Source organism: Lucilia cuprina, chromosome 6 (genome assembly GCF_022045245.1).
Source record: "Lucilia cuprina isolate Lc7/37 chromosome 6, ASM2204524v1, whole genome shotgun sequence".
Classification (NCBI taxonomy): domain Eukaryota; kingdom Metazoa; phylum Arthropoda; class Insecta; order Diptera; family Calliphoridae; genus Lucilia; species Lucilia cuprina.
This window is the reverse complement of record NC_060954.1, coordinates 21,700,103-21,724,743: the sequence shown is the minus strand read 5'-3', so window position 1 is coordinate 21,724,743 and position 24,641 is coordinate 21,700,103. Positions and strand designations below refer to the sequence as shown.

The window sequence follows — 24,641 nt, the reverse complement described above, 5'->3', positions numbered from 1 at the left end:
TGTTATGTTCGGCTGTGCCGAATTTCATATACCCACCATCAAACCGCATGCCGTAATAGGAATGCTCCCCTATCAGGGTGATATTTGGAATATGGCTTAAGTCTATTATGGACCGAGCTCTTTTTACCAAACAAATAATAAATTTTTAAAACCAAATATTTTAGTTCAGTTTTTAATCCGTGAGCGTATGAGTAATTTTCTGAAGAGGACCTTTATATGCGTAAATTATGAACCGATACTCATAAAATTTTGCACATATATTTCATTTGTATAGAACCTGTTTATGCAAAATTTCAGCACAATACCCATATTTTAAATAAGGAAAACTCTTTTTTTAATAACAAAAACTCGTTCATGAAAGAAACCTTTTGTAGGGGATAGGGTCAGTTATAGATCAGTCCTCATTAAGTTCGAAATGAAGAATTATGTTATTAAGTATAAACTTTTTTATATCGAATTTCACCGCTGTACTAGTAATTTTCTGAATTTTTTTCAGAAAATTTTATAAAGATGATTCGGAGCGAATTTCATGACCGTACTTCATAACTCATACCAGTAATGATCGTTTAAGTAATTTTCTGAATGTAATCTTACATGGGGGGTAGGGTCAATTATGAACCGATCCACATAAAATTTGGTAGAAAGATTTTGGTTCGCGAGAAACCCACATACTTGTACCACATTTTATCGCTAACCAGTAATAAGCGTTAAAGTAATATTGGCCTCCAGTAGGTTAGTGTTCTAGTCTGGGTTCGATTCCCACTTAAGCAGCGCAAAACAGGCCCGATAGAGGCCTACGTGTATTTCTTCGGATTTGATTTATGTACATCCTCTTTTCAAACTAACTAACTTAAGTAATATTCTGAAAGAAATCTTTTATGGCAGATAGGGTAAATTATGGACCGATCCTTCCTAAATTTGTTGGAGAGATTTTGGCTAGCATTAAAATAATGTATGTCAAATTTCGTCAGTACATTCATATTTTTAAGTCAGTAATGAGCATTATAGTCATTTGCAGAAGGGGACCTTATTTATAGGTCAATCAAAAAAAAATGGTAAAAAGTTTTTAGTATGTAAAAAACCTACTTATACCGAATTTCATCGCTATACTTGCATTTTTGGGCCAGTAATGAGTGTTAAAGTCAGTTTTTGAAGGGACTTTATATGGGGGGTAGGGTCATTTATGGGCCAATCCTTAAAAAAATGGTAGAGGGTTTGGTTCGTAAGAAACTTAATTAAAAGTAATTTTTTAAGGGGACTTAATGGGGGTCATTTATGGGCCGATCATTAAAAAAATTGTTAAAAGGTTTTGGTTTGTAAGGAATTTTCTGGTACCGAATTTCATCGCTATACTCGCATTTTTGGGCCAATAATGAGTGTTAAAGTAATTTTTTGAAAGGGATCGATAATACCAAACAAATCTTAGCAATAGGGAATAAAAAGGTGGTGGGTATAAAAAGGTATTTTGGAATTATTTTTATTAAATTTTTTCTTTGTTTAAACAAAATATCCAATATAACCGTTTTAAAGACGCGACCAATGATGTATAAATCATAAATAACCGTCTGCTCATAATTGTCATTTTACAAAATATTTAAAATTGTAAGATTTTTCATTAATACAAATAAAATGTATGCACAATTTTGCAAATTTTACGCGCCACTAGATCTGGCTTTCAAATGCTACCACTTATTGCATATTTTGCTTAAGAAATACTGTAAAATTTAAAAAAATACTATAAACGGACTTTTTTGTAAGCGGTCCAGCTCACGAATGGCCATCGATAGACTAGAAATATTTTGGGAACCATCATAAAACATAACAAAGGTTATTTGAAGCTGGGTAAAATGTTTAATTTAAGATGTAAAATCGAGTCCCCCATACGATATTTTCATAAAAACTGTCCATCTCACGAATGGTCAACACTTAACCGAAAAGATTTTGGATAACATAATATTACATAACAGCGCATATTTTGAGGGGGTAACTTAAGCACCATTTTTTGTGAGTAAGTCTAATGTAATAAACAACTTTGGAGACTGATTCACATACATATGTATGTAAATATATTTTTTCAGCATGTCAGTCACAACACATAGATTAGGGATTGTTTAACGATTTGCAATATTTTATAGCGTTTCAGCTTTAAAATTAATTTATTAAATTATTCGATTATTAAAAAATTTAAACTATTTTCGTTTATAAATAAAATGTTAACTATTCGAATAAAAACCCACGTTTCAACTCTATATACAATGAACATACAAAATACTACTAATATCTAGTATGTACACAAACAGTAGTAGTACAATTGTGTTTAGATGCGCGTGTGATTTGTCTTTGGTTTTTGGTCGTAAGAGCGAGCATATAGTGGTGGCGGCGGTGGGGTTACTTGAGAAATGTTGATGTCTTCTATTGTGGGAATTGCACTATAACAGAATCGCATTCAAAGGTTTTTGCTTTCAACTGCACAAGAGTTTTCCAGTTACTAGGTACCGTTTTTTCTACCCACTAGAATCCAATACAACTCACAAAGAATCGTACTTGTAAACACATAGATACACACATCCTTATATCTAATACAGTAAAAGCACTCACAATCAAATAAACGACCAAAAGTTATTCAAACAAATTTCAATTAATTAAACTAAATGGAAGTGGTTTACATGGAACAAATGTGTATTGTAAAGAAATAACTATCTATAGATACAAGACATTCATATATACATATCTTCAAATAAAAGCCACTTAAGGGTTTCTCAATCAGATCGTCATTTCAAGATGATAAACTAACTACATACACATGTGAGTTTTAGACTAGTCCTTAAAATAAAAATGCATTTTTACACTATTGGGTTCAACTTTATATTTAAATTTAATAATTTTAATGTAAGGAATTGTATGAATATTCATAATCGTATAACTAAGATTAAAGCCGGTAATTGATTTAAGATTTTAATTATATGCATATTTAATATGTTTAATGTTAAAATTATTTTTTTGTATATGTATTTTTAATATCCTTATTTTGATTTTAGAAATTTTTAAAATTTGAAGAAAATTTCGAGAATGGGACTTAATCAACTATTAGAATTGGATTTTTTGCATTAGATATTTTTCACATTAATTTTTTTTTTTTTTTGAAATTTTTGTTTCTGTAACTTCGAGATGAAACCGCGCTAGATCCTTGCAATTTTATAGTCTTAATTTGTTTAATAAATATTAAAAAATTATAATTTTGAAAAACCAGAATTAATAAATAAATTTTAATTTTTATGGATTGATATTCCTATATCCAATTGGCCAATGATGAAAGAATATAACATAGAAATCTTTCGAATAAACTTTTTTGTAAATTTAATATAAAATATTATTGTACTCATAAATAACGGGTCCAACTTAATGTACTTAAAACTTACATATTCTATTTATTTAGTCATCTTATTGTAAAATATTTTACCTGTATACTATTTTATTTTGTAATGTATATGTACTCTATGTACAGTCGTGGCCAAGCCAATCATTTTATAGCGGAACATAAACATAAAATTAAAGGATTATAGTAGTTACTTATTATTAATTTAGCCGGGATTTTCTGAATAATAGATTTATAAATGCAACTATACATGCGAAGTTAATATTTATAATGCACGACAATATACAGGTCGTCACAGAAAGATATTCCGATCGAAAGTGGAATTCCAACTTGTAAATAAATCTGTAATAAATAATATGGTTTTATTCTGAAAAAGTTGTAATTTTTCTTTTTTTGAAGAAGAAAATTAGGAAAGATGATTTCACTTTGATCGGAAGGCTTTAAGTGCTAGTTTTGATGCTGTTATTTAAATATTGTAACAGTTTAATTGAAAAAGTACACAAGGTTAAACAGAGGCAGACGTTATTGGCTCTAGAGTAAGTTTTTTGTTTTTCGAAAAAGAATTTAAATGGTTCTGAGATGAACTTTAAATTTTCACCTATAGTGTATACATACATACATACACACACTTTCATACACAATTTACAAACTAAATTGAAAAGTCTTCTAAATCTTATAAATTTACCAAATTTAAATCTATTTAATTTTTCCGAATCGACCATAACTTTAGCAATTAGAAACAAAACCAAAATATGAACAACAATTAACGACAAACGAAACAAAACTAATACACATCGAAACAAACGTTTTCTCCAAAGGGCAATGTTGCTTTTATGTCAAAAAAAAAAGAAAATATTTTTCGATGAAATTTTCCGATGTTGTCTCGGAAATGGTATAATCGACTGCGCTTTCTATATGTATTCAAAATATATATGTATACTTTATAGGGTTGGAAAATAATTTTGTAGATATTACTAAGGAAATGGCAAACTTATCGCAAAGGTGATCCAAAAACATAATAAATTGCAACAAAAAATCGAGTGTCGTACTCAGTTATTAAAGTTTGGGATGAATGTGGAGATATCTATATACATATGTACACATATGCATATAAGAAACAAAACATAAATAAAATATATTCTTAAAATTAAATTTAATTGGAAAAAATGCCTTATGTTTTAGAATTAAGTTTTAAAAATCAAAACCAATTGATGTTACAACACAAAGCTTCTTAATATATTTTAATATTTAAAGGTTAAACAATTTATTTGGAATGAAAAATTTAAATTGATAATATTTGACAATACACAATATAATTTCAAAACTAAAACGATTAAATAAAAACAAAGTATGTTATACAACAAGTTGTTTGTAAAATTATAATGAATATTCATATATCATTAACAATGGAATATAAAAAATCATAGAGTATAAACAAAAATTCCTTCAAAGATAATACATATTTCATGTTTAGTTTTAAAATATTCCGAATTCGCCTATGATAATATCAAAATTCCGCTTTAAAAAAAAATAGTTGATCCTAATAGACGTTTTCCTACTTGTTTTGTTTAACAATAACATCAAGTATGGATTTTTCACTAGTTAACAAATTATTTAATGAATGAAATAAATAATTAAAACCCTGTTAACTAAAACTAAGAAATGTACTTTCATTATTAAAAAACTATTAAAATATACAGATGTTCATGGACGGTATAGTGTTTACTATTACAGTAAAATGCATGTATATTGTATGTGTGTTAGTCATTTGTATCTGTATATATGCATCCCAGCTAGCATTTGGAATATTGTTGAATGAGTTGAGTCGTTCTTTTTACTTCTGTTGATGACCTAAAATTGATCAATAAGTTGTTCGCTTTAAAAATGATTCGAAAATAATGCCTATCTATATGTTATTAAAAACTGAATTTATGAAAAAACAAGTAAGAGTGCTATATTATCTTATATACCCTTCACCATAGCGTATTTTAAACATCTTTTATAAATTTTAAAGAACAACAACAACGCTAAACGAAATAAAACACAAAATACACAAGGCATCTAAACCAACAGACATCTAAACATACATAACGAAAAACACAGAAAAACAAAAACAAAAATAACAACGCAATGACGCCAACAGTATCCAAACCAAGGGTGCCCTATGCGTTTGGTACTCTTTTGTTTTTGTAAATGCGCATAGCTATAGACAGTGTGTTTTCTATACACTTATATGCGCTTAACACTAACAATACGTTGTTGTTGTTGTTCTTAACAGTACACAAGCAAGAGTAAAATAACACGTTCGAATTCATTGCTGCTAAACATTGACGAGACGTAGATTTTGTTTTTGTTTATCTTAAAAAAAATTTTTTAAAAAGCACTTGGAAAAAATTTGTGTTAGTTTTAAATTTTAAACTTACATTATTCGCATAAAAATTATTGTACAATAACTCACAATCTACTCTCATATAATTGAAAACGTTTTAAATACTTTTTTCTATTCATTAAAATATATATTTGCAAAACAAAAGGGAAAATTATTTTATTGTTAACAAAAAATGCAAATCATATTTTTTTGCTGTGTATATTGGATTCCAAACATACAAAAAAACACGCAGCTGAATAAAACCAAATACATCTACACACACACGTGTACATCTTTTTCTATATACAGTGTTGTTGTTGACATTTTTTGATGGAATTTTCAGAGGTTGTCTAGGATTTTTGCTCTCCGTTATTTACTGACCGATTTTGCTGATTTTAAATAGCGGTCTTCTCGAAAGCATGTCTAATAGAATTATTGAAGATTCGAATCTCGCCGATATCTGGGGTCCTCTAAAAACTGATTTCAACAGACAGACGGACATGGCTTAATCGACTCCGCTATCTATAAGGATCCAGAATATATATACTTTATAGGGTCGGAAAATTATATTATAGAAATTACAAACGGAATGACAAACTTATATATACCCTTCTCACGAAGGTGAAGGATATAATGATAGCAATCATTATTTGATATACAAAAATTAATGTAATCGACTCTGCTATCTATAAGGATCCAAAATATATATATATACTTTATAGGGTCGGAAAATTATATTATAGAAATTACAAACGGAATGACAAACTTATATATATCATCTTCGAATAATTTTTTAAGCGTGCAACTTATTGATCACTTTTCGGTCATCAAAAGGAGTCAAAAACGACTCATTTTACTGATTAATTAACCAACAATCTTCCAAATGCTACCTGGATAGGTTTATATACATATTATAAATGTATATGTACATATATTGAAACATGTATGTATGTTTGTAAATTGTAGTCGTACAATTTAGTTTATTTTTTGAACTTCAATGTCGGTGACCATCATCATCACCAGTAACAATAAACCTACATATGTTATACAGATGTAAATGTTTTGAGTGTGAGTGTAGATAAATACTCTAAGGACGATCTCACATTTGGAAACATGTAAAAACCTAATTTCACATCAACTGATTCATGTACGAACGAATTCTAAAAGTTGGCTTTAATTGTAAGAGAGCTAAAAGCTTTACATTTTCTACAAACATACATAGTATGTATATATTTATGTATAAATGCATGACGTATTCGTAAGGTAAACTATTTATCTGAGTTCCTTATGTTGCATTTCTATGTCTGTTAATATGCATGTTGTTGTCCTGATAGTTGATGTTTTGTTTTTACTCGAGTCAGCTGCAACTTAGGTCCAACTTTAGTTGTAACCACAAAATCTGGTTAAACGTCTCGTAACCCATTGTGGGTTACCATTTTCTTTTTCTGTTTATTTTTTCCCTTCCTTTTTTTGTACACAATTTACTTTAGTATAGTTTTTGGTAGAGAATTCATTAAGTTCTAGGGAGAGAATAAAAATGGAGCTAAATTTAGTAGCAGATTTTTAAATACAAAGTAAATTAACTTAAAAAGTTTTTCTTTTCGACTTGAACATGTAACAGATGCATTTAACTTTTTACTAAGCAGAGATGTTTCTTTAAGATTTTATTCTTTAACATAAGAAGTTGTAGTACAGTGTTTCACGAAAGTCATTCTACATTTATATTCGTAAAAAAAAACATTTTCTTACACTGCTGTCTGTTCGTGGACACTGCTTACATATTTCTGACTTCTTTTTGAATTTACATAAAAAGGTTTTACATGTAAATATTTAAAAAAATCAGTGGACTACCGGCAAAATTAATTTACATATACATATTTAGATTTTACAATATAAGGATGAACTTATATTTAAAATTATATTTTAGGACTATTCTTACAATAAAATTTATCTTTAAGTTAAGTCCTCAAATTTTGTCGGGCCACTTTAGTGTCAATATGATTATTTAGGATAAAATGTGGGAGGGCTAGCGTTAGGGGGCGTAGTACCTTCCACATAAATTAAATACAAAAATTCGTTTATTACCCAAAATTCCATGTAAACATTTTGGGTAATAAATTGGCGGACTACCCATGAGGGCTTGGAGCCCCTATATATAAATAAAATAGAAAATTTCGTATGTCTGAGAATCTATTAGAGCTAAAATCTTTAAATTTTACTTGAAGAATTTTAACATTTATCTGAACATTTACCTCCTTATTCACAAACAATATTTTTATATTATAAATACTTTATAAATTAGATTTTGTATGGAAATTTTGTTTTATAAACCATTTATAAATAAAAACTTTTTGTTTGTGAATAAGGGGGTTGGAATATAACTAGCGAACTTTAAATAAGGACTTGAATACAAAATATTGTTTGTCTAGAAAAATATAGAACTAGATTCATCAAATTTTGCATAAATTACTTCAATATTCATCTGGACATTTTGGAGGAAAAAGTGCGGACCTTCATCTGGGGAGCCCTCACATGAATTAAATAGAACAAATCGTATATCTATGAAACTAAGCTAGAGTCTTCAAATATATTAATAACATTGACATTCATAAGAACACTTAGAAAATAACGGGCGGACTTTCAATAGGGGGTTTGGCACCACATATTTGAATTAAATACAAAATTTCGTATATCTTGAAAACTGTTCGATAATTCCAATTTTCCATATTGGCGAACTTGTAATAATTTGCTTGGCATCACTCATATGTAACATATTGTTAATCTGAAAAACTATTGTGGTAAGAATTTTCAAAATCTGAGTGTGAGTTTTTTATTTATACTAGAGGTTAAAACAAAAAATATTGTATATCCCAAGGCATAAGAATATGAATTATTTTTTAAGAATAAAAGCATATATTAAATTTAAGCAAGTATAAGAAATAAATAGATCATTAATGTATTATTTTAGAAATTAAATGAAATATATTGTCATCAAGGGAAATTATTATTTAGTAACTAAATAACTATTTTTTTGTTATTATGTATTTAATTTCGATTGGGGTAGCGAAGCACACCGGGTATTAGCTAGTATATAAATAAAAATTAATGTGTGTTTGTTTGTATGTATGTTTGAACGTTATAGATTACTAAACGGCTGAACCAATGTTTTTTTTTTTAATTTTCACAGCGTATTCCTGTATGTCAGGAATAGGTAATAGGCTACATTTTATTTTAAAGTTTCAAGTGGGCGAGAATCCAAGCCCATTTTAAGAAAATATAAAATCTGTATATTTGAAATAATATAACAGAGTTAGAGCCCTTATTTTAATTTCGTTTAGATCTTTATCGTCCATGTAAACATTTTGGGTAATAAATTGACGGACTAAACATGAGGGGGCGGCACCTCCCATATTAATTAAATACAAAATTTCGTTTATCTGGGAGAAGAACTGTAATATTCATCTGAGCATTTGGAGTATAACGGGCGGACTTTCAAAGGGGACTTGGCACCTCCATAGGAACTAAATTCAAAATTTCGTTTATCTGTGAAACTAAAAGAACTAGATTCTTCATGTTTTGCACAAATCACTTTAATATTCATCTGAAAATTTTGGAGGGAAAAGGGTGGACTTTCATCTGGAGATCTTGGAGAAAAATTCGTATATCTGAGAAACTATTAGAGCTAGAATCTTCATGAAGAATTTTGATATTTATCTGAACATTTAGAGTATGAAGAGTGGACTTTTAATTGGGTCTTGACATCTCCACTATGATAAATATTGTTTATCTGGAAATTAACAGAAGTAAATTCACAAATTATGCATATTTTCCTTTAATATTCATCTGAACATTTTGGAAGATTTTATATTGCTTTTAGGGTAGCAAAGCACAGTGGGTATAGGTAGTTTAAAATATAATTTAGTGGACATAGTCTACGGAATGCGAATGAGAATCTACGTCATTGTTTCATACAAAAAGATTCCAAAGAGATGTCAGAAATAGTTTGTACACACATAGATACAAATTGCAATAATAAGAAATCGAGATAATAATAATTTTCAAAGCAGGGACAATATAAAATTTTAAAATATTGTTTATTATTTCATAGAAAACAACTACTCATATTAATTGCCTAACATAATGCGATGCATTTTGCAGTCCGCTATAATATCTCATCAGCAGGGAGACAAAAATATGCAAATGCATGTTTTTGGTGGTGCGTCGTATTGACTCATGGATAATATATTTACACGGTTCAGACCAATTTAAAAACGTTGGCATCGATTTGTTAGAGCATTTTTTGCATATTTTACTTATAAGAGCACAATTTAGCATGATTTGACTTTTGTAGCATATTTATGTCATATTTTCGAGTTTTTAGAGCACATTTTACTATTTTAGTACATATTTTGATGTTTTTCATATATCGGGGGACTATATTCAATAGTCTCTATCTAAAATAACACAAGTTTTCAGGAGAGCAAAAAAAACTGTTTATTTCGCTAGTTCGTAAAGATTTTTGAGTTTTATCTTCTACAATATATTTTTACGACCATATTCGAAATCATTTTATAAAAAGAATTTAAAATTTTGCATTATTTGCAAAATTATTCACAAAATTTTTATCAGATAGAGCTTTTTTTCTACAAATTTTTTTCAAAGAGAGTTTTTTTATAGAAATATAATTTTTTTTATTTGATTTATTATAAATAAATAAAAAAATTTTATGCAATTTAATGAAGCAATATAAACCAAATTGTTGAAAAAGCAACAGATTATGAGGTTTTGGTCCAAAATCAATGTATCATTCAAATGTATCAATATGGTTAAACACGGCAATAAAATTAAACAAATTTGTATCATAATGAGCAATATCTCGAAAACTATTAAACCGATTTCAAATATTTGTGTTCAGCATGTCCAAATTAGTAAAAATACTTATTTTGCAACAGAAAATTATCCAAAATAGTAGAGTTTGAAGCAATTTTTGCATAAGATAGAGTGTTTTGCATTCAGAATTTTTTCTTTTTTTAAAATAGAGAAATTTAAAAATTGCTATAAAATTGCCAAAAAATATTTTTTTCTTTTGAAATTTATGTCACTGGTGCAGGATAGTTTTCTGGATATTTTGCCATCAAAATCTTATTTTGATGAAAATGACAGATAGAGACTATTGAATATAGTCCCTCGATATATTTTAAAACATTTTTGTTAATTTAATCTTAATATTATTTATTAAAAAAAATATTTTATTTTTTTTTTATTTCTTTAAAATTATATATTTTCGTTTGTAATACTTGAACAGCTAAAAATATTGTTGAGCTTTTCAATGTTAAAAAATAAACAGAAAATTTATTTTAGAGCATATATTCACAATTTTATTATCAGCATCCTTTTGTGTTACAACTCAAAAGTTTACAAGAAATAAAAAAAACATATGAGAATTGTAACAAACCCCTTTTCAACTAATTTTAATGTTATTGTTTTTTAATTATAATGATACTGAAATTTCTGTTTTATTTGATACATACGTTTTTCTTGTTTAAGTTATAATGAAATAGAAATTGGGTATAAATTATACGCTACTGCATAATTTCAATATATGTACATATTTATGTAGTATATCAGTTAAAAAATAATAATTGAAAAATTTTGTTAAAAATAAAAAATCTCTGTATTATGTGGACTACTGTAAGTAAAAATAGTATATAAATTTATGCATAATGATATTTTTCAACTTACTGTAGAACGACAATAATCCATCCGATGTTACCCTCCTAAATTGGTTTATATGATACGCCATTGTATGTTTCTGCGAATCTCCTGTAATTATTAATTGGACAAAATTGAAAATTAGATAATACGGTCATCTGAAACAAATATTTAATAGCAAATGAATATTTTTTAAGACAATATGAATACAAAGCCATAGCCGTCTTTAGATCGATCATTAATTTTCAGTTAAAATGAGCTAAACGCTTAAATCTAATGGTGGATACATACTATTATCTGTATGCACATGCACTTAATATTCAAACGTTCATACATGCATATGTATGCGTATAACAACATACATTTGTATATAAGAATATTAACGGTGTTCATATTTGACATATGTATAAAAACTTATATTACAGGAACCTTTTGTACCTTTTGCGCAATTTGGAGAACAGAATTTAAAAAATGAGCAACCCAAAAACCAAAGTTTACGTTCTCAATTGCATTAGGTTCTCCAGCTATAGTGTCATAAAATTCTACAAAAAATTTTAATAAATTTTAGACTCAATTTTTGTTCTATAGTATTTAATAATTAATACTTAGTACTAATAAAAACTCAATAAAAGGAGAAACACCCTAATAAAGATATGCATGTGTCATTAAAACTGAAAATGGATACTATTCGTAAGGAAGAAATTAACATAAAATTGCATTTAGGTACTCCAGTTATTGTGTAGTAATCATTATTATTTAGTATATGAAAGTGCTGCAAGTACTTGACGTAAGTATGTATGGCTGAATGAATGTGAATATGAACGTGTGTTTGTTTGCAATTCACCCTTACATATGAACATACATCATACATACATATATCCCTGCAGTTTAGGAAGGCTGTATCGAAAAAGTGATTTAATATAACATTTCTATTAATTTCAAGCAATAACATGAAAATAGTTTAAAAAAAGAGTTTAGAGATATAGAGATTTATACCCATTATTTTAATTTATCTTCAAGGTAACTTTAACTGAAGTATGCAGTAAAGTGAACTTTAAATATTTTTATTATTACATTTTTATTATACCAATTACATGGTATACTTTTAGACCTTAATTACCTTTTTCATATGAAAAACGAAATTAATTTTTTTCTTCATATTTTTACATATCGATATGGCAACTGTAAATGCCTAAAGCTTGCGTTAAAATTGAAGTGATCTTCCTGTTAGCTTATCGGGCACTTTTGGCTTAAACATTTAACTATGAAACTCTATTACAAAGAGTTCAAATAATACGAAAATTGGAACCAATCAAGTATTTAGAAACTTTTAGAAAAAAGCTTCTTAAATAGATTAATTGTAAAACTACAGGGATGATATGTACACATTCATGTATATTATTGGACATACATTACTACATATGTACATACATACAAAATATTCCCACCTTAAAAGTTTTATACATACTTGACTAAACATGGTGTAAAATCACATTATGCGAAAGCGAAGGTCATTCAAATTAAAACCAAAACTACTGCAGTGTTTGCTCTTCAAGTACTCAAAACAAACAAAAAATGACACATACTAAATACAATTGTTGGTTTAGCAGAGCAACTGGCATTGCTGTATGGAGCGAGCTTAAGAAGAGCAACCTATAGTAACGTTTACGAAGAATGCATGTGGAACACATAAAATGCTTTTTTCCCATACAAAGATTTTTTTATTTATTTTTTGTTTTATAATTATTATTATTCATTCATTTCTCGAAGAATTACCAACATTTAAGAGTTTAACGCAGTCAATTCAACTTTTATTTTAACCATTTTCCCTGGATAGCAAACATTAATGTTTTGACTTTTCACCATGATCCTGGTTGTCACAATTCATTTTTCTTGGCTTGGCGTTGTCTCATGTTTTTATATGCACAGTATATACATATAAGTATGAATACACACATACATTCATATACATATGTATGTATGTATTTATATGAAATGAATATATATTATAAACCACGTAACTTACTAAATGGAAAAAGTGGATTGGCTGACTAAAGGATGAGTTGCTTTCAATAACCCAGTTAACAAGATTCGTGTTCATACATATGCGTTTCATTTAATTTATACGTCAGGGCTATTAAATGATAGGATGGATATTCGTTATGTCTCATTAAAAAAACATGTAAAATATTGGTCGTGCCCAACCACCATATAATATTCAAAACATATGATTTCTTACAGTAAATGTAACGTGAGTACATTGTGTTGCACTGAATTTTATTTTCCATTTGTCCAGCAATGTCAGACTGAGACCGTAAATATTGATTTGTGGGTTATTGCGCCGTCATATCTGTTGTATATAGATAACTCAGACGCGATTCCAGCTCGAGTATTTAAGGATAATTTTTGTATTTTTCACTTTTTTCCTTTTGCTTCCTTTTTATATTTTGTACGAAAAATGTTCTGATTTTTGTAAATCAGGATCCGCGCCTGGTATAAATTTTATAGGGACGGCCCTAGAATACTTCCCTGGGGCCTACCAGCGTTTACTATTTCAAAGTGAACAAATCCCATATTTTAATCTTATTTGAAAAAATCTTTTTGATATATAATTGTTAAGCTGTACATTCGTAAGTAATAATCTTATAATTTTGTGTATTATTCTAGACTCTAATGTTTTTTGTATAAGAATGGTTATTCGATGTATCTATTCAATGGTGCTTCTTTCTGAAACAAAATTGGTTGTCGAGAATAAATTCTCGTTTTTTATCGATAACAATTAAAAATTAACAATTTTTAATTGTTTCGTGACTTTTGGCATACATATTTTGGCAAACACATTTTGTCGTATTTAAGACATCGAATAATATAAAATTATGTTTAATACTAAAAATATCTTAAACCAAAACAGTTAAAATAATTTATAAATATAAAATTTATTATGAAAATGTATAATTAAGTAAAATAATGTAATAGTTCATATTTCATCACTCTATTCGCAGTGGTATGTTGAAATACAGTTATATTTTTTGGGCTATTGATGTTTTCTAAGTAACATAAGTTTAAAATCGGTGCCCATAAAAATAATTTTCGGCCGCCATTTAAAAACAGTGTTTAGGTTACTTTTAACAAAATTAAAACAATAAATGTTTGCTGGTGTAATTGTAAATATATTTATGTATGTTCGTGTGTTTGCATCTATAAGAGCTAAAAATTCAGTTGTATCCACAACATCCGAAGCAACAGCAAACACACACAAGGGGACATTCATAATCAAAGCAATCAACGTTTGGACGTTTTTAATACTTTTGTTTTATCCCTTTGAGTGTTATGTCAAGAGTCCTTCTAGCAAGTGAAACTTTCTAGCTGAAAATCGCATGAAAAAGTTCAACAACACGCAAAGCTCTCTAGAGATATATATTTTCATTCGCTGTAACGCAACAACAACGATAATGACGGTGCTGTAGCTCCACAATAAGCGCAAATTGAAATTTATGCGTGTGAAATTTTAAACATAGAATAGTAGTAGTTGTTGTTGTCAGTCTCCAACTCCATATTACATGAGCTGCTATTCCAGACACATTGGGAATTTTCGCTGACCCCCTTACTCTACGTCATTACGCATTTCAATTAGACCGCTGAGTCGAGTGGCGAGTTGACAGAATAAAACTAACAACCACCGAAAATGTCCTTCTGCGAGATGTGTTGCAAGCATGTTTACCACAACATTTTCGGGGTTTAAATGTCATAATTAAGCACAGCAAATTTCATTATCATCGGAATATCATTTACACATCATTTGCATTCGCAATTTACATATATTTGGAAAAACATCAACGAAATAAACTTTTGAATCCAATCACAAACTGAATGACAAATAGTCAAGAGCATATACATATTTGTATATATGTATATATATATTAATAGGAGTATATTTGTATTTATGTACATATGTTAGTGCGTATTCGAATATGGATAAGTGTGTGAGTGTGCATAAGAAAATATTATTTGTTGTGCAACAAATAAAATCATTGAGTTGAAATGAAATGAATTGTACTAAATAAATCATACAAAATAATTGACAAGTTCACGGTGATGACAAATTCTATGGAAAATCAATAAAAATTATTTGATCTTGATTACAATTTTAATGAAGTATTAATGAATTTCACTTTAATGTAGTGGTTTTATAATTTATTAATGGTTTTAAGAGATATTTTCCTGTGGCTAGCTGGGAGGAATGTATCTAAAAATCTTAAAATTATAAAATGTTTATGTTGATTTCTTTTAAAGAAACATATTATTTAAACAAGAGAGTATAGGAATTAGTAATTCAGCTTTTCTAGGAGGAAGACCTTCGTAAGTCGTTTCATTATCGCTTAAGGGTAATCAGACCAACCTTTTTGCTCTACCTTCGAGAGTTGTATGTTTCAAACCGCATTGGATTTGTGTATTATGTAAAACTTTATTGTGATAACGGGGTGAACAAATGAACTATGGACGTTTAAATCATTTTTTTAAGATTTGCTAGGGTCAAATGGTTTCAAATTGCTAATCAACTAAGCAAATGATTATTAGCCGATAGGTTTACTTTAAGTTCAGAATAGTAACAACATTTTTATATGTTGCAAACATAATTCTGTCACACCTATAGTGATGGAGATAAACCAGTGTTTGGTGCGTCTGATATAAGCATATAATATACAGGCAAATCCCGGTATAACGAATCTCACTTTAACAAAAATCCGATATGACGAACAGCAAAATTTTTAACATTAACAACCTTATAAGTGAACGTTTAGAAAATTTTATAGTCGAAATAACGAATAAAAGGAAAAAATACCTAAATAATCAAGCTTTTGACTTTATATTGAATGTCAAAACTTGATTGAGCAATTTTAATATAATGTAAAAATGAAAAAAAAACGTTCATATTCCAAATGTTATCCTGCATATCTGACCTATGGAACAAAATATCATACCCAATAATCTAAAATGTTTAAATCTGTTAGATGTGAATTTAATGACAACTTTAGCTTGAATAAAGTTTAAACCGGATACATTGCATTAATACAATATTCCAGCAAAATAAATTATTTCGAGGACAACGAAGATATCCCAACCTGTCACAATTATTCCAGGGTTTGAAATTATCAAAATGATACTCTAATTATTGATTTTGAGGTTCAGTTTTTTTTTATTGAATTTGAATCTAACAAATAAAATTAAGTTAAGAAAATAGCAGTGATAGCAAACAAAAATCTATTAGAAAATTTTTCAAACCGTCTGTTCAAAATGTCTGTTCAAAATGGAAAAACGTGTGCGTTGTTCTTAGCTATTTGAAAAAAAATTTTAAGTAATAATCTCATACATTAATTTGAATGGTTTTTTGTTCATTAAATAGAGAAAAATAATTCCAATATAACAAATTTTTCGATTTAACGAAAGGGTCTGACATTATATCATTCGTTATACCAGGATTTGCCTGTATATACATATCGTCACCAGAAATGCAAAAAAAAGGCGTTACATCATATTAGTAATTTCCAGTCATGAAGTCCTATAAAGCTACAAATAGACAATGTTTGGCGGTACACTTGTATCAAAACGTGTTTATTGATGTTAGGATACAATGGCTCGTAAACCTTGTAATCAAACTTCGGATATACTAGCCTTAATGACCCTCATGAACTCTACAATTACAGGGTCTTATTTGACCCCAGCCCTTATAAAAAGCCCCCTTCAAAATTTTACGACAGTTTTATTCAACACTAAATAGTTTAAGTATATCTGAGGCAAGGTACAATTTATCTTAAATGTTCACATTTTAATTTGTGTAACAGGTGTAGGGTATTGTATGGTCGTCCTCGCCCGACTATAATTTTTGACTTGTTTAATTAAGCACTTAATTGAACGGAGCATAACTTTTTTATTTTAAATCTCCATAAACCGATTTACTTATTTCCATTTAAAAATATGTTTGGTAAATAGTTTACACTTATGCTCATTGTATTCTAAAGGAAGTAACTAATATCTGACGTCCATACTAAATAATTTACTGAAAACTACTCAATAACGAGTAAATTATTTGATTTGTTTTTTTTTTTCTAAAATTTAATTGAAAGCAATGAACGAGGTGAATATTGCAAGACTTTAAGAAACAGTGAGGTATTGTGTCGTGTAACTCTCTTGAATGTATTGTAGTCGTACAAATAAAAAATTAAATAAACATATTTGTCTACAACAAAAGCATTGAATTTTTTAAATACTCTCATCACAATCAGTTAGAAAGGTTTTTTTGTTGAACATCACGAATGTATGTAGTACGTACTTATATACATATGTATGTAGATAAAAATCGAAATGAATTATTTTACATTCATTTATAATTTTAAAACAATTAACAACAACAAGACTTTAAAAATTCAACTTTTGTTTAAAAGAACATTTATTCATTCACATTACTCTAGCCCATAAAAATGAAAGTCGATTGAAATTTGCAGAACTGGGTAAATAAAACATAAAAAGTGTATCTTTGGATTATACTTAATGTACTTTTGGAGCTTTATAAAAGTTTAAACTTAAGTCCATTTTTATTGATTTTTCTGTAATTTCTACTCAGTAAAAAATATCGCTCAAAATTAATTGTTTCCACCTCAAATGTGTCGATGAAGGAGTTTGAATTTTGAAAAAAAAATATTACAGTATTTTGATCACTGATACAAAAATATTCTAAAAATTTGTGATATCACAAAAAACGGGAATACTTTTTTTTAACGAATACTAATTGTATATATTTAGAATATGTTTTTTGACAGAGTCGGAGTAAATAAATTAAATATTTAGTGGACTAAGGTTTCTACTAAATCATACTATAGTGACGACATTTTGATTTTCCACTATTTTACCACTATAGTTGTAGTGAAACATATTTTAACTACTACTAAAAAGTTAGTGGTAGTGAACATTTTGCACTACAATAAAATAGTGCAAATTTTTAACAGTCATTTTTGTTTTGTAATTTTGTTACTACTTTAATATTATAATAGTATTAATTAATTATTTTAAAAAGCAGTACAAATTGTTCAATATAATGATATGTATTTGAGTGAACATTAGAGAAAAAAATTTGCAAATTTTAGTAAAAACTTCCTTGTACCACTACAACTATTTCTTATAGAGGCTGCCATTCACCATTAAATATATATGTGTGATAGTGAAAAAATTTGCAATATCACTAACATTTCGTGAAAACTGCAAATTTAGAGCACTACCCCCAACTCTGGCTTTTTTCAAAACAAATCCCGAACTTGCTTTAACACATCGAAATGTTGATTATAGACCCAAAAAGTATTCATATTTTGTGTCTGTAAGTTCAAAAAACAATTTAGAAGAGTCATTCTATTTGACGAAAATTTACGAAAATTCTCTGAAAATCACATTGATGCCTATTTTAGTATTAATACATTGCAATATTTTGATAGTGGGTATTTCGCTTCGTACAGTCGAATCAGCATTTATATTTAAATATTTGAAGATTTTGCATTTTGAGCTTTACACAAATCTGAGTGATTCCAGTTAAGGTAAATTAGTTCGTTAAATAAATACTACGAATATGTTCCAAAACTGATGTGTATTTTATGTAAAATTCCAAATATTTTTTATTTTTTTTTTTGAAAAAGGTTTTAAATTGATTTTGGATTATTGAATTTGTCTCTGTTAAATTTACTAGTTCATATGAAGCAGTTGAGGTGCTTACGTCAAATTTCGGAACGTGATATTTATTTTTATTTTGAAAGTACGTAGCTAAAAAATTTCAGAAATTATGAAATTCTGAAAGTTTTTATTAAATAATATAATTAATTGATTGTTTTATATGAAATACATTTTCTGTCTGCTATAATCAGGGGATTCCGAAAAATATTTCGGGATCCTGGGATTTCAATTTTCAAAATCCCGAATACGGGTTTGTAAAAGCCAGTCGCGTACATATGACATTTGAAAGGGTAACTAACTGAAGCACAGTTTTTTGAATCGGTCTAATGTACATACGTATGTATGTACATCGCAAAGAACGGCCTTTTTAAGAATTTCATGTATGAATAACTCACTCTCAATCGATGCGTATTTTTGTGCCGAATATGTGAAAAATAAAACATCTCAAATTTTTTTGAAATGTGTTTTAAAAAATTCACAATCTTATTTCACAAAGAAAACATTGTGATCAATTTAGTAAAAACATTAGCAATCATAGGAATTTCATTGAAGAACATTCATTAAAATATTGAATAATTCAGTATTAAAGAAAACTTTGTGACCAACGAACAATATTATTAGCAATCTTAGAAATTTTAAATAGCTTATTGAATGTCTTTTAATTAAGGGGCTAAAGTCATTTTTTTCATAAGGTTACAAAAATATTTTGTCCAAATATCTCATTTATAGTGATTCCTGCGACCTATAATGGTACTACATTTCTGTTGACAAATAAATTTCCCCAATTTTAGTTGGACACTATTTTTGCCTATAATTAGTTGTTTTCGATCTACAGTGCATTGTGTTCTCACTGCACTAATAAGTTTAAATCTCAATATAGATTGGACCGATAAAATTTTTTTTCATAATTTTTACATATATGTTTGTATATTGTTATCGTTTTATATCAGAATTTTTTTAAAAATAAAATAGTGGTCATAATATATATTTATATTTAGGGTAATATTTCCACCAAATTTTATTGAAACCCTATTTCAGCTTTAAATTTTAAAAAAGTAACAAAAATAAGATTAATGGAGCTATTTAAATCCATAATCTGATTCCAATTTCAAAGTAGCAAAAATATTTTTTACAATTTCTTTTTTAAACTTTTCATAATCATGATCTCTGACCCTTTCGAAAATTTCTGATATAATGACTTTGCACTCTGAAGTATAAATTAATAATGTGTCTTGAGCTAATATAAGAAATAAAAATTGTAATAAAATCAGTACAGCGTTAAAAATATTAATTAATAAAAAATATCAATATCGCATACGACGTAAGAGACACAGCGACCTTTGTCTGACTTTTAATACATTGTTAAAATCCATTTAGCTAACCGCAGCAAAACTCATATTTTTTTAGCTACGTAGATTTTTAAGTACCCTTCACATTAAACTAAATAAATTATAAAATAAGAAATTGCACATTGGTTCAATTGAACATTTACACTTAGAAAATTTCCTTTCGAAAAAAATTATTTTAGAAAAATAAAAACAGAACATTTTTTTCAGAACAACTAATCGAAAAAACGCTTAGTATAGGAGAAATAATCGGAGATACAAATGAAAAATACGATAACATGAATGAATGTATTATTTTCAGGTGATGTAAAAAATGAATTTTGCAATAGTTAGCATTATAATTAAAATGCATGAAAATACTAATAAAAAAATACTAGAAATATGTTTGGAAAATTTTTTAATTTCAAGTTTACCTCTAGCATTTTTTTAATTTGAAATTTATTTGAAAAACATGTTTGATTTTGAACTGCCTTTTTGTATGAGAAGGCACTTATTTTCCATTTCAAAACAAAAAAATTCAAATTTGGTTTCAAAGGCTGTATAAAATAATAATAATATAAAAAATGTTATCAAATACATATTTACATTATTTCAAAAGTTTTTGCTTATTTGGAAGAATTGCATTAATATTTGAAATACAAATACTAAATCTAAAGATCTCTTATAATAGAATGCTCCCTGTTTAGAAGTCATTGCCATTCGCGCTTTTAAATGTTAGCTATCTGCTTTTTAGTAATTTTTCTGAAGAGAAACTTTGGTGGAAGCTGGGATAAATTTAATACAGATCAAAAAAATATTTGTTCATAAATTTCGGCTCTTTAGCTCGTCTATGCAGACGGACGAATGGCTAGATCGTACCAGAATTTAACAAGGACTGAATATTTTGATTGTTACAAACAGCTGATGAAATGCACACATATTTACCTACATAATTTAAACATCGTATACATATGTATATTTTTATAAAAGCTGCTGAGAAATTTAGAATAGGTTAAAATTTAACTAAATTTACTACTTATTATCCGTATCTTACGATTTTGTAGCTTTTAAGAGGTGGAAGTGGCAAGTTTTAATTTTATTTTATTTAATTATTCGAATAATCAAAAAAATTTAAAATTTAGTCGAATACACGAATAAAAAAAATATTGTAAGTTTTGATTCGAATAATCTTAAACAGCCATAGAGTTAATAACAGTTCTATGAAAAAAAACTATTATTTGACTCGTAATGATATATCTAAGCAGTGCACAGTGTCACATGTAGTACATTCTGCCACTACAAAAGTCTAATTTTAGACTTATATTAAGTATACATCTCCAAGGGTCTGTTACATACTGCCAATTTTGATATGCTTAAATACAATAAAACACGATAACTTCTAAAAAGACAAAACACCAAAATACATTAAATAAATAGACATATTTATATTTAATACAAAAAATTAAGGAGCTTAAGTAAAACAAATGCTACTCAAATATTAACTATACTTTGAATTTTTATGATACTAGAGTCTAGTATCTAGTAACGAGACATTCCGCCCACTTTACAATATTATTTTGCTAATGATGTATAATTAATGTATAAACATAATTTTAAATTCAGTGATAAAAGTTTATTATTTTAAACATTTTTAAAGTGAAAGTGAAATAAATGCACTAATTTCAAAAGATGCGTTTCCCAATTCGGCGCGTTCAGATGCATGGGGGCTAGGTAAAAAAAAGCGTTGTAGGGTATAAAATTTTTCATACAAATTTAATAATTTTTTCTGAAAAAATTACAGAACTAGATCCTTCAAATTTTTCACGAAGAACTTTAATATCCATCTCAATATTTTCATGAGAAAGAGCGGATTTTTATTAGGGGAAAACCCCATATGAATAAAATAACTAACTATAAGAACTAGTATTTTAAAATTTTACATGAAGAACTTTTTACCTTTAAAGAAATAAAGGTGGAATTTTAATGGGGGATTGGCAACTTTAATATAACTTAAATGCAAAATTTGATATATCAGGGAATATATTAGATTTTTCGCCTCTACTATTACTATTATAGTTAAAATGTTCAAAATCGGCAAATTCTTAATTAATTTGCTTTTAACGTAGCAAAACACACTAGGTAAAACTAGTACTAATACTTATAAACAAATTGCGCATATTTAAAAACTTGTTTTTATACCCTACACCAATATAGTGGGGAGGATATTATGCGTTTGTGCTGAAGTTTGTAACACACAAAAATATTGGTCCTAAACTTACCTTCAAGTATACAAATCGCCTCAGAATCACTTTCTGAGTCGATTTAGCTATGTCCGTCTGTCTGTGTGTCCATTTAAACCTTGTGCGCACTCTACAGGTCGCAATTTTCAAGATAATTTGATGAAATTTGATACATACTCTTTTTTGGTTCGACCGTACTCCAGAATCGAGCCTTTAGGCTAATAATTACGTTAAATGTTTTATAATGTCAACAAAAATCAGCAAAAATTAGTTTTATAGAACAATAAACGACAATATTCATTTTTATTGTGATTGGGCCTCATTTGAATCTAGCCACCATACAAACTCCCCTTCAGATGACTTGAAGGCCAAAATTAACTTATTATTACTAATAAAACGATTAAAATCTACATAAATGACTTTGAAGTAGACGTAAATTCATCTACCAAAATTTATAAGGATAGGCCCATATTTACCCCTTCTCCTCTTGTAAATTTTTTTTGTCAACAATAAGTAAAAATATTTCACAATAAAACAAATTATATGCTTTATTTAAAAAAATCCACAATTTTAACATACTGACTGGTGTAGGGTATGATATGGTCGGCAATGTCCGACTATAAATTCATACTTGTTTTTTTATACCCTTCTTCTTCGTGAGAAGGGTATATATAAGTTTGTCATTCCGTTTGTAATTTATAATTTTCCGACCCTATAAAGTATATATATTCTGAATCCTTATAAATAGCTGAGTCGATTAAGCTACGTCTGTCTGTCCGTCTGTCTGTATGTTTGTTGAAATCAGTTTTTAGAGGACCCCAGATATCGGCGAGATCGAATCTCCAATAATTCTATTAGACATGGTTTCGGAAAGAACGGCAAAATCGGTCCATAAATAACGGAGATATGAGCAGATCGAGAGCAGCACTAGTGTGTTGTTATTGGCTAGAAACATGAAATTAAGTATGTGGAACCTGGTTTAACTTACAAACCATAAAAAGGGAACTTTTTGGTACTTTTTTGTTTTTAAAAGGTACTTTTGGAATTTTTTATATGCAATTTCGTGTCAAGTGACCCAATTTATAAACTCGATTTAGATGAAATATGCACCAAGGTTAGTACTACTGGATTAGAATGCTTCAGAATTGGATATTTTGGTCATACAGGGTTTTTTTCAAATGAGTGTAAATTTCACGTATTGGCCCTAGCAATAATTGTCCATAGGACTTTAGATAGCTATTTCTTCAATCGGAAAAGATCGATTTTAAAAGTTGGGTCACTTGACACGAAATTGTCCAAATTTATACTTACGGAAGCCTTAATTGATAAATTTGTGCAAATTATTCCCTATTTGTTGTTGGACAATAGCATGTTGATTTAAAAAGGGACGTAATATGTATTTTTATTGACCACCTATTATTTCAATGACAACACCCATTCTAAAACATTTTTTGCAAATTTTTAGAGGGACCTTTATAGACCAAAATTATTCAGCATAAGATCTGTACATTTCATTATGACATCTGCTCAAATGCAATATATAGCTTTTGTATATGTCTTACGTTCATTTTCGAAAAACTTATTCCGCGGTCACTTCTATTCGAACATTAATTTAATGTATTTCTCAATAATATAATCAAAAAGTAATGTGTCTTTTCGGCAGCGTTTTATATTTCAAAAATAAAATTTTGACAAATTTTTTATTCTTTAAAAATATGTACATTTAAACATTTTTTGTTTAAAAAATATTATTAAGCACAAATCATGTAATTTTAAATTTAAAAAGTTAATTATATTATAAACATGTTGACAAAAATATAAAATACAACAATTTGTATTTATTTTTACTGGCAAAAGTGTGTAATTAGTTTCCATAAACATATTTTGCTTAATATTACACATTT

General features: G+C 28.0%; 1 protein-coding gene across 3 annotated transcripts in view; it reads right to left on the bottom strand.

Moving 5' to 3' along the window:
* Positions 1–24,641, bottom strand: part of LOC111684790 — an 84,977-nt gene that overhangs the window by 45,931 nt on the left and 14,405 nt on the right. The window contains exons 1-2 of one of the 3 annotated variants that reach the window (XM_046954971.1): positions 24,049–24,337; positions 11,487–11,567 (exon numbers count right to left, since the gene is read on the bottom strand). In XM_046954971.1, the coding sequence (XP_046810927.1) occupies positions 11,487–11,547 (61 nt within the window). In that variant the 5' untranslated portion in view covers positions 11,548–11,567; positions 24,049–24,337. Of the gene's footprint in view, positions 1–11,486; positions 11,615–24,048; positions 24,338–24,641 lie in introns of those variants that run through there. The other 2 variants (XM_046954970.1, XM_046954969.1) reach the window with 2 other exon arrangements.